Source organism: Phocoena phocoena, chromosome 18, assembly GCF_963924675.1.
Source record: "Phocoena phocoena chromosome 18, mPhoPho1.1, whole genome shotgun sequence".
Classification (NCBI taxonomy): domain Eukaryota; kingdom Metazoa; phylum Chordata; class Mammalia; order Artiodactyla; family Phocoenidae; genus Phocoena; species Phocoena phocoena.
In genome coordinates this window covers 18384508-18401279 of record NC_089236.1, presented here as the reverse complement: position 1 = coordinate 18401279, position 16772 = coordinate 18384508, and the positions used below count along the sequence as shown (strand labels likewise).

Here is a 16772-nt window from a genome sequence, read left to right as displayed (position 1 = left end):
TGTTTGGATTCCCAAAGTGGGACCTAATCCAACATTTCACTGTCAACAACTATGGTTATTGAGGCTGAACTTTGCTAGACACTATGCTCATACATGTATTATCTCACTTAAGCCTCAATAAAGTCCTCCAAAATACAGATAATTAAACTGAAGCTCAGAAATGTTAAGTAATTTCTGCAAGGTCACAACTAGTTCATTGTTGAGGATTTTAACCCTCTCAGATCTGTTTGATAATAAATTTCCTGTTATTACAACATATTTTTTATTTTCCCCTCATGGTCCATTTATCATTCTATTTGCGTAGTAAATGAAATATAAAAACATTTGGATAAACTACATTTTTAAAGTATGCACTAATTAATTACAGTCCCTGTGTTTTTTTTCTTTTTTTATTGAGATAATTCACATAATAAAATTCACCATTTTAAAGTGTACAGTTCAGTGATTTTTAGTATATTCACTAGATACTACATTCACTACTGCTATCTAATTTCAACACATTTCTATCATCCCAAAAAGAAACTCTGTGTCTATTAAGAGTAAGTCCCAATTCCCCCACCTCATAATCTACTTTCTGTCTCTATGGATTTGTCTACTCTAGAGATTTCATGTAAATGTTCATACAATATATAGCCTTTTGTATCTAGCATTTTTCACTTAGCATACTGTTTTCAAGGTATATTTCAAGCTTGTACCATGGTAAGTACTCCTTTCCTTTTTATGGCTGAAAAATATTCCATTATGTGGATATAATTTTGTTTTTCCATTCATTAGTTGATCGACATTTGGGTTGTTTCCACTTTTTGTCAGTTATGAATAATGATGCTGTGACACTTGTGTACAAGTTTTTGTGTAGACATATGGTTTCATTTCTCCTGGGTATATAACTAAGAGTGGAATTACTGGCTTATATGGTAATTGTATGTTTAACTTTTTGAAGAACTGCAAAATTGTTTTCCATAGTGACTGTACTATTTTACATTCCTACCAGCAATGTATGAGAGTTCTAATTTCTTCCTATCGTTGCCAAAATTTGTCTTTAGCTTCTAGCCATCCCAGTGAGTATGAAGTATTATCTCAGTATGGTTTTGATTTGCTTGTCCCTAGTAACTACTGATGTTGAGCATCTTTTCATTTGCTTATTGGCAATTTTTATATCATCTTTGGAAAGATGTCTATTTAAATCCTTCACCTCTTTTTTTTTTTTTTTCGGTACGCGGGCCTCTCACTGTTGTGGCCTCTCCCGTTGCGGAGCACAGGCTCTGGACGCGCAGGCTCAGCGGCCATGGCTCACGGGCCCAGCCGCTCTGCGGCACGTGTGATCTTCCCGGACCGGGGCACGAACCCGTGTCCCCTGCATTGGCAGGCGGACTTTCAACCACTGCGCCACCAGGGAAGCCCCTTCACCTCTTTTTAATTGGGTTATTTATCTTTCTGTTGAGTTGTAAATGTTTTTATGTATTTTGGATACAAGTCTCTTATCAGATATATGATTTGCAGATATTTTATCCCATGTTGTCTCTTTACTTTTTTGATGGTATCCTTTGATGCAGAAAAGTTTTTAATGAAGTCCACCTTATTTTTTCTTTGATTGCTTTGTATTTTTGGTGTCATATCTAAGAAATTATTATCAAATCCAAAGTTGTGCAGATATGTGCTTGTTTCCTTCTATAAGTTTTATAGTTTTAGCTCCTACATTTAGGTCTTTGATTCATTTTGAGTTAATTTTTGTGTATAATATGAAGTAAGGCTCTAAACTTACTCTTTTACTTGTATATATCCAAATTCCTGGGGTTTTATTTTAATGTTATTGTGCATATCCTTACAGTATTCAAGAATATTATACTAATTTTCTTAAATCACTGATAAATTAAAACTTTTTTACTGAGATTTTTGAGACTTTTCCTTTGAAAAATATTTTCCTCACTACAGATTTTAAATTTACAATGAAAATGAACTCTGAGGACAACTGATTTAACAATATTCATGAGGGTACTGATTTACATTACATTGCTCTATGACTTATTAGAATGAATACATTCTAAGTCTCAGCCCTGAGTTTACAATATCTGAAAATGTAACACTCTGTACCTAGATTCTGTTATTAATTAACAGTCCCACTCACTTCTTTTTGCTGACTCTTAAAACCTCATTTTTTTAGTGATGATTTGCTTTTTTTGAGTCATAAGGGAATTTAGGTAGGTGGAGATTTTCTGTTTACTAGTTGATATGTGTGAAGTTGAAAGAGATGCTAAAAGTAATGGCTACAAAAGAGTAAAAGAAGAACTGTACACAGCTCAGTTCAGCTCTTATTCCCCACCTGTAATAGTCATAGCATATCAGCAAGCTGTTTCTATGGAGATTAATAGTTGAGAAAAGAGGAAGGAAAGAAGTGTCTATAAGATTACAGTTATAATCAAGTCACAAAGCTTGGTTCTCTCAGTTGGTGGAGACACAGAAATAGCTTTGTTATGCAAGATTATTCTTTGAAATATTTTATAATACATAAGTTTTATATAATATAGATAGATTTATTTCCTGTTCTTTTCTCATGCCATAAATGGGTTTGGAGAGAGTGACCTTTTTAAATGTCTTATTTTTATTTCTTCTCAGATGCCCACTCTACACATGGAAGGTCCAACTTTAGAGATGAAAGATCTAGTAAGACATATGAACGTTTGCAGAAAAAATTAAAGGATCGCCAAGGAACACAGAAGGATAAAATGAACAGTCCACCATCATCACCCCAGAAATGCCCTTCTCCCATAAATGAACATAATGGGCTTATGAAAGGGCAGAATGCTAGTGGTGTAAACATAGGATCAGCAAAGAACAAGTCAGGAAGGGGAAAAGGTGGTGTGCAAATTGATACAGAAATAGAAGGTAACTATTTAAAATACAATATATTCTAATTGTACTTTTTATCATCATTTAACCTACTAAAAGTATATTCTAACCTTTCAGTCATTTCGTCATGCTTCACATAAACTGTCGATTAATAGCCTAACACTTCTTAAATGTGACAGGAAAGTTTTAGAACCTAAATTGTTACTAGGGTATTTCTTTTTATATTTTGGGAAAGCTCAATTAATAATTTCACCTATATCTAAACTTTACTAACCAAGAGAAATTTGTCTTTGATAGGAAAACTCAAAGTTCATCCAGATTCCTTTCCTTCTTCTTTCTGGACCTAGATAAGGCTATGCTGATTTTTATCAAAACTCTTTAATCCTCCCAGCTTCTTTATACGCAAGTCCTTGAAAGCAACTAGTTCTGTCATTCACCAATCTATTTATATACTCTGTAGTTAGGATAGAGTATTGTCCATTTCTTTCTTCAAAAGTTCTTTTGTTTCAAAATCCCCATGTTTCCCTTGGATCCTTCCTTTTAACCTGTGACTTTCACCATATGAACTGAGCATTACTTCCTTTTCTTTAAAAGTTCCATTCCCCATCAACAAATTTAATGCTTTAACAGCCTCTTGGCTTGCCTATTAACATTTATCAAAATGTTCTCCCATATATTTGAGACCTTCTGATCATTCTTTTCAGCACTGATGTTTCAGAAGAGTTAAGCTAAAGTTTCAGATACATCAGTGGTGGCTATAAGTTATGGTCAAGTCAATTATATTCCTATTTTGGGAACCACAGTTAAGGCATGTCATGAAACAAATACTTAGTTAACTTGTCATTAAGAGGTATGAGATTGGCAAATAAGGACTTTCCAGAGAGAGAGTATTCTTTATTTTTTTTTTTTAAAGTATAAAAATATACTTTCCGTAAAACTTATTGACTAGTTCAGATGTGTATAGTGGTATTATAATTAGTAATCATGGTTAAAACAGACATAGAAACTGAGGCAGAAGAACTCTAAAGAGCCACAAGCTGCTGAATATGAACTAAGAGGTAAAAACCAGAAAATAAAACTCTCAAATACCAACCACTTGGTATATGTTTTAGAAGACATATTGGGAAGGGAGTGGGATGATTGCATTTAGGTTCATTTTTTGTTTTGTTTTGTTTTTAAGAAAAAGATGAAGAAACTAAAGCTTTTGAAGCACTTCTTTCCAACATTGTCAAACCAGTGGTAAGTATCTTATGTATTTTCTTGACATTATATTTAGTATATTCATATAGGATTTTGGTATATTCAGGCCTATTCAGGCCTTGTTTAAAACTTAACTATATGTAAGGAATGTGAGGTCAGTAGTGGATCAGTACAGATCTGACATAAGGTGAGATAGTTTAGTTTAATCAGTGAAGCAGAATACTCAACCAAGAATTTTTAAACAAGGTTTTAATATATGCTCAATGACATTGGAAATGACTGGACCAAGCAAAGATCTAATAAGGAGTGTAGGTACAACTGATTATCATTTTTTTAAAAACCCATTTATATTATTTCCAAATTAAATATATCCAATTAACTCCATATACAAAAAGAGTTAAAATCAAACCATAGAAGAAAGTTAATATTCCCCAGTCCTTTTTTTGTGTAGATGTAATAGAAGAAATCAGAAAAAGGTATGACAGCAAAACTGGCTACATCTGCATATTTTTAGAATAGCCTAAATAAAGGCTATCATTCTAATAGAAAAAATATTTCCATCAGATAAGAAGAAAGATTAAAGTGCTTGTACAAACTGAATTTTTTTAAAATAAATTTATTTATTTATTTTTGGTGGCGTTGGGTCTTCGTTGCTGCACGTGGGCTTTCTCTAGGTGCAGCGAGTGGGGGCTACTCTTTGTTGTGGCACGCGGGCTTCTCGTTGCAGTGGCTTCTCTTGTTGCAGAGCACAGGCTCTAGGTGCGCGGGCTTCAGTAGTTGTGGCTCGTGGGCTCAGTAGTCATGGTGCACGAGCTCTAGAGTGCAGGCTCAGTAGTTGTGGCACACAGGCTTAGTTGCTCCACAGCATGTGGGATCTTCCCAGACCAGGGCTCGAACAGCTTTTCTTCAAGAATGGTTTTGATCACTACCCAACAAAGACCACAAGCTTCCTCAAAAGTTAAAATATACTGTACATAATTCAACCACTTCTATTTTCATGTTTGCCTACTACCATTTAGTCTTTGTCAGTACTTACACGTATTTTTACATGGTCATGTCTATTTTCAGCTACTGTCTAGAAGTGGATTCAGAATGGAAGGATTGTGGGGACTTCCCTGGTAGTCCAGTGGTTAAGACTCCACACTTGCACTGCAGGGAGCGTGCGTTTGATCCCTGGTTGGGGAACTAAAATCCTGCATGCTGTGTGGCATGGCCAAAAGATAAAACAATTTTTTTTAATTTTTTAAAATAAAAAATGGAAGCATTGTGTAGCAAAAAAAGAACTGAATTATTCAGGCCCTGGTCACTAGTTGAGTGACCTCAGACAAGTCACTTAACCTTTCTGAATGTGTTTCATCTATGAAATGAAGATAGTTATGTCTGTTTTGCCTGCTTTAGAGCATAATTATAAGGATCAAGTGAGGTGGATATAAAAGGAAATTTTACTTCTAAAGTAGCATACAAATAGAAGACATATTTCAGATGATTTCTGAATCTGTATTTTTTACCCTCATTATTCACCTCTTTCTCTAGAACCACATTTCCTGAAGCATCCTAAAGAATACCCCAAGTTTGTATGTTTTGCCAACTAGAACTTCATCTAGAAAACCAAATTCTTCATCATTTTTCCTAAACTATTTTCTCTTCTCCATTGTTCCTCTAAAATAAAAAAGGAATTGGATTAGATCCCTTTAGTTTTCTGATTTCAGTATTTCCATCAATGAACACTTATCCAGATTTCTCTGGCTCACAGTATCAGTATTATCTTAGATTTCTTCTTTACCTTTAATTCTCCCCATGCCAAACTGAATTGCAAGCTTTATCCTTTTTTTCGCTATAAATTTCTAGGATCTACTTTTTCCTGGACACACACGCACACACTCATCTTTACACAGGAATTTCACAGTACCTTAATGGCAGTCCACTTCTCTTTCTTCTTTACAACTGGTTACATTCTTCTGAAACCAGCACCAGAAAACAGCATTTTTAGGCATTTTTCAGACTACATTCATTCTCCTTGATCTCCCTCCAGTGTTTGACATGGTTGATCATTTCCTCGTTCCCTTATCAATCATCCTTTTAATGGTCCACTATCTCTCTCTCTCCCTTAATCTATGGTTTTCATGAACATGAAATTACTAAAATACACACTCACACATGTTCCAGCAGCTTACCCATTTCTTTTCTACCAAAATTATATCCCATCCCAAATCCTTTAAAATTCTGTTCAAAATTCACTTCTCATGAAGTTTTCCACAGCAACCCTAGTGTAATCTTTTGTGCCTTAACATTTATATGCAAGTAATAAAATATCTTTTTTAAAGAATGAGTTGGGACCAAGAGTTATTCTGTAAAAATGGATTGTCTAGAAAAGCTGAAATTAGCAGTGTGTCTAATTTTTTTTTTTAAGCTATACTTGGTAAATTCAACATAGTATCCTGGAAAAGTCTATTTAGTTTAGTTAAAATTTTAATTGATAGTATTCTACCAGTGTTAATTTCTTAGTTTTGACAGAAATACATCATTATATAAAATGTTAACATTAGAGGAAGCTGGGTAGAAAGTATACAGAACTCTGTATGTATACTATCTTCCCAACTTTTCTGTAAATCTAGATTTATTCCCCAAAAAAAGCCATTTTAAATATACTGTATTTGATTAATTAAGGTAAATAGATCATTTCACTCATTTTTATAGATGGCACCTGGAACCTAAAAGGTTGAGAGTTTAGTATCACCAAGCAAATTAGTGACAAGTCTTCTGTCTCCCTGCTTAGTCTTTTCTCTATTGCCTATGCTTTTGATGATGTAATCAGTACCCACAAAGCCTAATAAGCTTTATAATGTAGATGCCAGTTAATGCTATTAACTTACCTACCTTCAGAATACTGTTCACTTCCCTGTTCTCACAGTTTTAACACAGTTATGATCATCCCATAAAATCAAGAAACTCTAAAGGGTACAGATATATGTATGTTAACAGTATGTTTGTTTAAAAAGGAAAGAAAACCTTACACAGTTACAGATTAATAGCCAGATGGACACTGGTTAAAACAAGGAATCACTTTTAAGTCCATTGTAAATGCAACATAGTACTGAACTAAGACTTTTTAAAGACAGCATGACAGTAAATATTACATTTCCTGTGACTCAGCAGAAGCAAAATAAATACAGTAACAGTCTTCTAAACTTATTCAAGCTTTGAAAGCTTTGAAAAGGAGAGAAAGTTATGCTTGTGTATAGATTGTTTATTCTGCCTAATTCAAGATAGGGGCTTCATCCTAGTGGTTAGTGGTTTTGTTTTGTTTCTGTTTGTTTTACTGTCTTTGACTAAGATAGTCATTAAATGTAGATAATTTTAAAGCAAGCTTTTACATTAATGTCTGGGTATTGATATAATCTGATACCTTTCTTACCAATCTTTAGTTTAAATCAAATCCCTAGACTTTTTTTCCTCTTTATTAGACTTTTTTAATAAAAGTAATCCAAAATGTAAAAATGCTATTAAGACCTCCTGTTTTTCTCTCATATCTCTCTTCATCCCACCACACATACTCACAAAATTCCCCAAAGGTAAGGATTAGTACATTTTTATAGTACATTTTCAGATATTTGTATGCGTTATTTGTATGCGTTTTTTAATTTCTTTAACACAGCTGAAATCATAGCATATATATTGCTTTGCAGCTTCCGTTTTTCCTCTATTACATAGCACCAGTATATTGAGGATGTCTTTAAATGTCAGCACGTACATGTCTACCTCATTTTTTGAACACCTGCATACCAATTTCCAGTTTCTTGCCACTATTAAGAGTGCTGCGACGAGTATTCTTAAGGGTGTATATTTATGTACTTATGTAAGTTTACGGAATATTATCATGAAAAAAAATTCCTGGAAGTAGAATTCCTGAATCAAAAAGTAAACACATTTTAAATTTTTATAATGGTTCCCAAGTAGCTCTACATAGGGATTGTACCAATCTATACTCCTATCCTCATTTAAGAGACCACCCATTTCTCCAGACCCTCACCACACTAGATATTAATCCAGTATTTCATCCATTAATTAATTTTAATCTTCCCTAACCCAGTGGATGAAAAGTAGTATCTTGTTTTAATTTACATTTATTTAATTATGAATGTAGTTAGATATATTTTATATCTTTTTATTTTAAATATTATTCAGTTATATTTCTTCGGACAGTCCATGTCCTTTGCTCATTTTTCTGTTGAGGCTTTGGTCTTTTTCTTATTGTTAGACACTTTCTAAAGTGAGGAAATGGAACCCTTTCAAGCATGTTACAAGTGGGTTTTTTCTGCCCTTCTTTTGACTGTATATGATGTTTACACTAATAGTTTTAGACAGCCCCAAACGGTCTTTAAACCTTTGTTGAACCGATCTGCCCTTGCACAGCAAATTGTATCTCATCTACAAAAGGACAGATTTCTATTTGTGAGCCATTTTATGTAAGTAGTTAGATATATTTTATTTAATCTTGAAACCCCATTAGATTTTTTTTACTGTTTGTTGTACACATTAGTTGTTTCAAAGAGCTTTCAAATATTATGTTTTTGCAGGCCTCAGACATCCAGGCAAGGACAGTAGTACTTACCTGGTCACCTCCTTCCAGCCTCATTAATGGCGAAACAGATGAGACTACTGTACCCGAGCTCTATGGTTATGAAATTCTGGTCTCAAGTACTGGAAAAGATGGGAAATATAAAAGTGTATATACGTAGGTATTTGTTATGTTTTACTCCCTGCCATTATATAAGTTAATGGTTTATCAAAAACAGCTTAAAACTAATTCTGTGCTATTTTCCCTCTTCATGCTTTTATTTTGACTCTATAAGTTGACCAGTGATAGTAATTTCAATGTAAATAGTCCAAATGCTGGCTGGTTCACATTTCTGTCTACACTCCCTTGGAATAATCACTTTCATTGCCCACATTCAGCTTATTTTTCAGTAGGCTCCCTAATAGATATTTCACTATTCACGTATTCCTGAGACATAAATATAAATTGTAGTATGTAGAAGCCAGGACCTGAAATGGAGAACTCTTATATTGTGAACTCATGCAATGTGATATTGCTCCTCTAGGGAGTTGGATTTAATTCTTATATGTACAAGCTCATATCCCATTGTAAAATGAATTTAGTACCATTGTTCCTCATTTGTGTGTTGGTATGTTAATAATCATAGTTTGAAAAAATCATAGTTCTCTTTTCTTGGTTCTAAAGTGTATTATATACCAAGAAGCCTTAGAAAGTATCAGTGGCTAAAACTGTGATGTTTATGATTGATGGTTGTAAAATAAATTATTTTTCTCTTCTTATTCATATAGAAATTGCTTATTCTGATGAAAAAGAGTAAAGTCGATTACTAGTTAAAATTTCACCACCAGGAAGATTGTAAAGGAGGTGGTTAGCCATTTGAATGATCATTATTAACACACAACACTGGATACATCAGCCTTCTTGGTATCTTTTTTCAAAAAAATAGCTAGTGTGGGGAAGAAAGGAAAGAGAAACTGCTCCAGTGACTGTCATCTAGCAACATAAGGTTATAAGAATGTCCTATCTCCTTCTCTCTTTTGAGACTTCCTTGTGTTTATTCTATTTCTTCTTAAAAGAGACAAAACCTACCTAAGAGGTAAACAGAGGGTAAAGGAGCATCAACGTAAAGGTTTCTTTTTGTGTTAATGGCTGTTCTAGTTTGATATGGCTGTTTTCTCAGAGGAAGGATTTATCTCCATTTGCAGCCTGACCAGAGAGCACAAGAGGGACATTAGTCAACCTTAGTCACCTTTTTTACCCTGCACCAATTAAGGTCTCTTTCTGAGGCTGCTACTACAACTGCCTGATTCATTAAGGTGTACTTCTATCAGTGAGACATGTTTCCTTTCTCATACGATTCACTGGCTTTGATTTGAGAAACAGGATAGCTGTGGAAGGAAAGTGGGAGGGAGGTGGGAGGTTGGAGGAAGAAATCCATAAAGTGGAAAGGAGAGAAACTTAACTGAAGGAAATGAAACAGAGAACAGTGATTTAAAAGAAAAGGAAGAGAAAACAGGCTAGTTTGTTGGCTACATACCCAAATAATAGTTGTATCAAATGATTATTTAAGAAAATATGTGCCATTATATTTGAAAATTTAATAGTGGCCATAAAAAATGCTTTACCTTAAATTATGATTCAGTTTTTTTTATCTACTCATTAAACTAACATTTTAAATAAAGTTCCGTGTTATATTTTAAATAAAATCCAGTTGTGGCAGACTCCTTGTAGAAATTTGGTAGGTTTGATTTCAGTAGTACATGTGTTATTTAGCGTTTTAATTATATACCAGTGGATTTTCAAATAATTGAAAATGGTTCTGTTTCTTCAGTAAGCTAAGTATATTCCCTAACTCCACAGGGGGGGGAAAAAAGAGTCTGGCTTACACAATTGATTTGCTTAGCATACCTTTTTGTTTTAAAGTGGTATTCAGGTACATGCTTAAGTTCGGCATATATCTTAATTACACAAATTGCATATTAGTGCAATCTGAATGTGGTTACAGTTGGAAAAGTAAGAAGCAGTATAATTTCATAAAGTACCACAAACTGTAGTGTACATAATACATATCCTCTGGAATGCTTTATCAGACAACGAAATGTTGCCTTTTTTTTCCCCAGAGGAGAAGAAACCAGTGTCACTTTAAATGATCTCAAACCAGCTACAGATTACCATGCAAAGTAAGGAATTCCTATATGTTGCTTTTATATGATATAGCATAGGGTTTGTTTTTAATGATTTCCTTAAAAGTCTAGAATATAATTTAAATATTAATTTTGGATTAAAAACATGGGTTTTGTGGACTTTGATTTTTCTTGTGGTATAATTATCAACACTTTCCAAAAAAAAGAAAAACATTTAACTCAAATGTTACATTGATGTGGTAAATCACCCTGTTTGTAGGACCTAGGGATTAGAATGAATATACAGATATGTATAATATAGCTGTAATATCTAATTCAGCACTGGAAAACTGTCCCAGCTTTTGAAACTTTTACAAAACAGAATCATAAATAATATTTGCTACTTACGTATTTTTACTCCATCCTATTTTGTACAAGTTTGGGATATTAAAACTGAGAATTTCATAACATTTAATTAGGATAACTTAGATACTACTGTTTTGTTCTGCACAGTTCTTCTTTTATAATTTACCGAAATTATTTTATAGACTCTAGGGTCTCCCCAGCTGGGACTCAGTATAACGATTTAGTCAGTCACCTCTTTTTAAAAAGAACACTTGTAGTTGGGATTATTCCTATTAAACTATTAAATTAAGTCTTCAATTATACATCCTATTAAACTATTAAATTAAGTCTTCAATTATACATCCTATGGATAAACCCAAAGTATCATCCAACCTAATATTTTTCAAACTGTGGATTGCAACCATTATTGAATCATGAAATTAATTTTGTGGGTTATATTCAGAATTTTTTAATTTAAATATCAAATGGAATAGAAAGTATCAGTATATTACCCTAGTTAAGGATATTGTTTCAGGGTACTTGTGCATGCGTGTGTGTGTGTGTATGTGTGTGTGTGTATAAATGCATATCTCAGAGACACAGTCACAGTTTAAAATGTATTCTTACTTTCGGCAGTCAGAAAAATATGAAAGCCCCTGGCCTATTCTATTTTTCTTTTTTTTAAGGGTCACCCTTTATTTCTGATATGCATATTTTCTCAATAGAACATTTTAGAGGGCATCTTACTGACTTGCCCGTACTTAAAGGTGATGCTATAGAATGGTAGGATACAGTGATTCTATCTGCAGGTTAAAACAATTTATTCTATCACCTTAGAGTCCAGGCAGAATACAATTCTATAAAGGGAACTCCTTCCGAAGCTGAAACCTTTACCACCTTGAGCTGTGAACCTGACACACCTAATCCACCAAGGATAGCCAATCGGACCAAAAATTCACTCACTTTGCAATGGAAGGTAAGAATATTCTCTAGAGTATTTCCAACTGGACATTTGTTTTCCTTTTTTTTCTTCTGTAGTATTAAACTTCATTTGTTTTTGGAGACAAAAAGGTTTAAGCTAAATTGCTCTTGCTCTTCACATTATTAAATAGGCATTTGTTCCTTATAAAATAACACTCTTATTTGTGTTATTAACACTCATCAGTTTTTCTTACTATAATGTTAAGTATAGCAGAAAAGATTGATTTATAATTAGCAGCCCTTATACTGAATTTGTGATGACACTGCAATGTGTAATTCTCAGGCTCATTACTACTTTCTATAATACTCTGTAATGACACCTTTATATCCTGAATTTTATCCTAAAATGAGATTCATAATAACTAGACTCATAGTTTTTAAAATATTAATGTCTTGAGGAATAAAATTATTTTTAATAGAATAATATATTTTTTGATATATAATATTTGTGCCCAGCTACACAAGAAGATGTAATGGAAAGACACTAGATAGAATTGGTAATTCACACACCACAGACATCATTGTCATTGGTGACATGATTTTCTGAAATGATACCTAGGTCTTGGTAAATTTTTGAATAAAATTAAGTACAAGCTTTCCCAACTTGCATAGTAGTTGCATTTGGGGGAATACAGTAACTGTTAAAACTATACCGCAAATACCTTGTAAAATGGAATTAGGGTCTAGGCAGTAATAATTATAAACAGGTATTTCACCTGTATGGATGTCCAGGAGCACATTCAGAAGTCCTAGAGGAAAAGAACAATTCTTCATTGTACTGAAATGAAGGTGAAATTCTTTAGTTTTAGAGTGATTAAATACTGGGGAAAAAATGACCAAAAAAGCTGAAATTTTCACCACTGAAAATTAACAGATTGGTGAATTAGCAGTCTTAGGCGGTTGACACGTGGAGTCTAGAAGCAGAGATCCAGACAGTATGCCCTCTTGGAGTTCCTTTCAGAACACTAGTTCTTTCACTTTTTAGTGTATTACACAATATCACTTTCAGATTGTAAGTTGAGTTTTAATGAAAATGACAGGATCTATCCCAGGAGCTTAAAGCTGATAAAACCTTCTGATAAAAGGCAGTTTATTTATTTTTTTAAAGGATTATAGGGCTTCCCTGCTGACTCAGTGGTTAAGAATCCGCCTGCCAATGCAGGGGACATGGGTTCGAGCCCTGGTCTGGGAAGATCCCACATGCCGCGGAGCAACTAAGCCCATGCGCCGCAAGTACTGAGCCTGTGCTCTAGAGCTCACAAGCCGCAACTACTGAAACCTGCACGCCTAGAGCCTGTGCTCTGCAACAAGATAAGCCACCGCAGTGAGAAGCCCGTGCACGGCAACAAAGAGTAGGCCCCGCTCGCCGCAGCTAGAGAAAGCCCACACAGCAACAAAGACCCAGCCCAGCCAAAAATAATAAATTTTTTTTTTAAAATTATAAAAGTTAAGAGATCTTGATAAAAGAGATTGTTCAGTGTTCATAAAAATTTGAGTAGCCTCTTGTTTTATTTTCTTGAAGTTAAAAGGATTATAGGATACGCATGTATTTCTGTATTCTCTGTGCACATTTTTCCAGGGCTAAATCCCAGAGAACATCTGCAACACACAATAGATGCCTTAGATTGGATCGTCACAATATCTTTTATAAAAGTACTAATTTGTACTCATTTTTGTTTGTTTTTTGGTGTTTGTTTTAGGCACCTAGTGACAATGGTTCTAAAATCCAAAGTTTTATTTTAGAATGGGATGAGGTAAGTACATTTAAACTTTTTAAATTAGGCTAAAATGTATGCATATCCTCAGGCAGAAATACCTTTTTGTTTATGAGTCAGCTGATGGTGTTCTTAGAAACCATTACTGACCAGACTTCCCAGTGTTCTAATTGTTTTCAACTAAACCACCATCAAAGCTATCACTTGGTTAATTAACTTGATGGAATATTTTCTTTCACATCAGCCTTAAAGGCAAGCATGTTCATTTACTGTGACTGCTTTAACAAATTACCACAAACTGAGTGGCTTAAAACAACACTTTTACTCTCTTATAATTCTCGAAACCAGAAATCCAAAGTAGCTTTCACTGGGCCAAAATCAAGGTGTCACCACAGCCGTGCTTACTCCAGGGACTCTAGAGCAGAATGCATTTCCTTGCCTTTTCCAGCTCTGGAGGCTGTGCTCATTACTTGGTTCATGGCCACATCAGATTGCCTTTTCTCCCCCTGCTGCCATTATCACATGGCCTTCCTCTTCTGTCTTCAAGTCCTTCTCTGCTTCCCTCTTAAAAAGGACACTTGTAATTCCATTTAGGACCCACCCAGATAATCCAGGATAATCTCTCCACATCTCAAGAGCCTTACCTTAACCACATTTGTACAGTTCCTGCTACCATGTGAGGTAACATTCACAGGTTCCAGGGATTAGGATCTGGATAACTTCGGGGGCTGTTATTCAGCCTACCACAGCAAACATACTGGGCTTTATTGTTTAGTACTTTGTTTTACTGTCATTTATATATATCATGTTCTCTTTTGCCCGGCTGCTTCACTGCAGCTAAGAGGAGGGGCCAGAGGGAGTAGAAGAAATTCCACTGATAATTTGGGAATTCAAATTGAGGCACAACCCAAGTAAGTTTTATTCCAGAAGGTCTAAGAGAATTCAGAATTAGGAAGTCTATTGCTGTATCATAGTAACTGAGAAAAAGAACTGTATCATCTTAATAAATTATGACAGATATTTGATAAAATTTATCACCCATCTCATTTAAAACTCAAAACAAATTAGGAATAGAAAGGTAATTCCTTATTTGATAGTTTTGTATTAAGTGCAGTACTATCACTAAACAATAAAAGCACTTCTAGTCAAAGCAAATACAAGTCAAAGTTGCCAGTTTTCCCCAGCTTTATTTGACATTATTCAGGAAGTTATAGCTAATACAGTATGATTTGGAATCAAAACAAGAGGTAGAGCTATGGTGGCTGGGCTAGGGGAGCAAGATTATCATTTTTTAGAGATGACATGATTTTCTATTTAGATAACTTGATAGAATCAACTATAAACACTATTAAAACTAACATTAGAGTTCAATAAAGCAACCAGATTCAGACTAAAGGTTTTCTTTGAAGCAGAGGTCACCCTAACCGCCCTTTACCTCTACCACACAATAACGAGAAATGGGTAGAAAATAAAAAATGTGTTGATTTTATGTAGCATCTTAAATTTCTAAAACTCTTCAGTTGTCCTGAACTGCAGACTTTTCTCTCTCCCATCTTAATGTCTGTAATGGGATTTTTCTCTCTGTTTATACTCTTTCAGTATTAAATCTAAGCAGTAGTAGTGCCAAAATCTTTAAGGAAGTTTAGCAGCTATCTAGGTGGTTTGGGGATGGGTAGGGACCTTTTCTTGAAACTGTTTGCATAGAACTTTTCATAGGTTGAGGAAAGCTGCCAGTTATGCATATCAAAGATCAACCTATTTCCACCGCTACCAGTCCCCCCATAGAGATTGTGGGATCCATACCTGGAAAGAGTTTCTTTTACTAAAAGCCAGAGGTTAAGCATCAGCTATGAAACAGGGTGCTTAGTTCAAGAAGCTATACAGAGATGCCTGCTCTTCAGTTTTTGAATTCTGCGTTAATGAACAGTGAGTATCATATAAAAGATGTGTTATCTTAGACTTCTCTTGAGATTCATGACATGCATGTAACAAAGATGATTTTTAATGTACACTAGCTAATATGTTACTATCAATTAGGAATTACAGTAATGTACAATGATATATAATAACTGTTTCTCTTAGGGAAAAGGAAATGGAGAATTTTGTCAGTGTTACACGGGCTTACAGAAGCAATTTAAAATTACTAAACTGTCACCAGCAATGGGTTGTAAATTTAGACTATCAGCCAAAAATGACTATGGTCCAAGGTAAGATACATTTTAATGTAGATACTTTAGACTATTCATTTGTATAAATTATTCACAGTCCAAATTATCCACTAAAAATTCTGCCTTAGTTATCACTTCGTTGATATAGTTAAGATGTGTTACTAACCTAGCAAAGCTATGAGAGAATTTGTTAATTACATAAACTGCAGTTTTAAAACAATACTAATTCACTTTTAGGTATCTGACCTGGTTACCATAAAGATATTACCAAATCCAAGATATTATTGGATTATAATTAGTTATCAAAATTATCATTTGCCCCAAAAATGTCACTTATCAAAATGAGTTCTTTGGCTATAAAAAATAACTATTTTCCTTCCTTCTTAAAAACCATTTGCTTCAACAGTGGTTTTAGTGAAGAAGTCTTATATTACACCTCAGGCTGTGCCCCTTCTATGCCAGCAAGTCCTATATTAATTAAAGCTGGGGTTACTTGGTTATCCTTACAATGGAGTAAACCCTCAGGAACACCATCAGATGAAGGAATTTCTTATATTTTAGAGATGGAGGAAGAAACTTCAGTAAGTATGTATTTTAAATATGGTACTTAAAGCATTTCAGTGTGACATTAATCCTGATACAGTAAATATTGCCACAATAGTTAGATCGTTTCCCAGATGCTTTGAAACCTTGGTTGGTTACTGTTTGGGAGGGACTGGAAGTGAGGGACAACTCAGCCTTTTGTTTTCTTGATGTGTTGGAGGGGGTTTTGGTTTTTATGTGTGTTTGGATACATTTTATGCCTGGGAACAACACAGACTACACTTTAAGTATA

At 34.3% G+C, this 16772-nt stretch overlaps 1 protein-coding gene across 1 annotated transcript in view; it reads left to right on the top strand.

The window, feature by feature from the left end:
* Nucleotides 1-16772, top strand: part of FNDC3A (fibronectin type III domain containing 3A) — a 139829-nt gene that overhangs the window by 90267 nt on the left and 32790 nt on the right. The window contains exons 5-12 of the mRNA XM_065895997.1: nucleotides 2614-2883; nucleotides 4028-4086; nucleotides 8625-8782; nucleotides 10726-10785; nucleotides 11911-12049; nucleotides 13755-13808; nucleotides 15852-15976; nucleotides 16344-16518. Coding sequence (XP_065752069.1) covers nucleotides 2614-2883; nucleotides 4028-4086; nucleotides 8625-8782; nucleotides 10726-10785; nucleotides 11911-12049; nucleotides 13755-13808; nucleotides 15852-15976; nucleotides 16344-16518 — 1040 coding nt within the window. The remainder of the gene's footprint in view (nucleotides 1-2613; nucleotides 2884-4027; nucleotides 4087-8624; nucleotides 8783-10725; nucleotides 10786-11910; nucleotides 12050-13754; nucleotides 13809-15851; nucleotides 15977-16343; nucleotides 16519-16772) is intronic.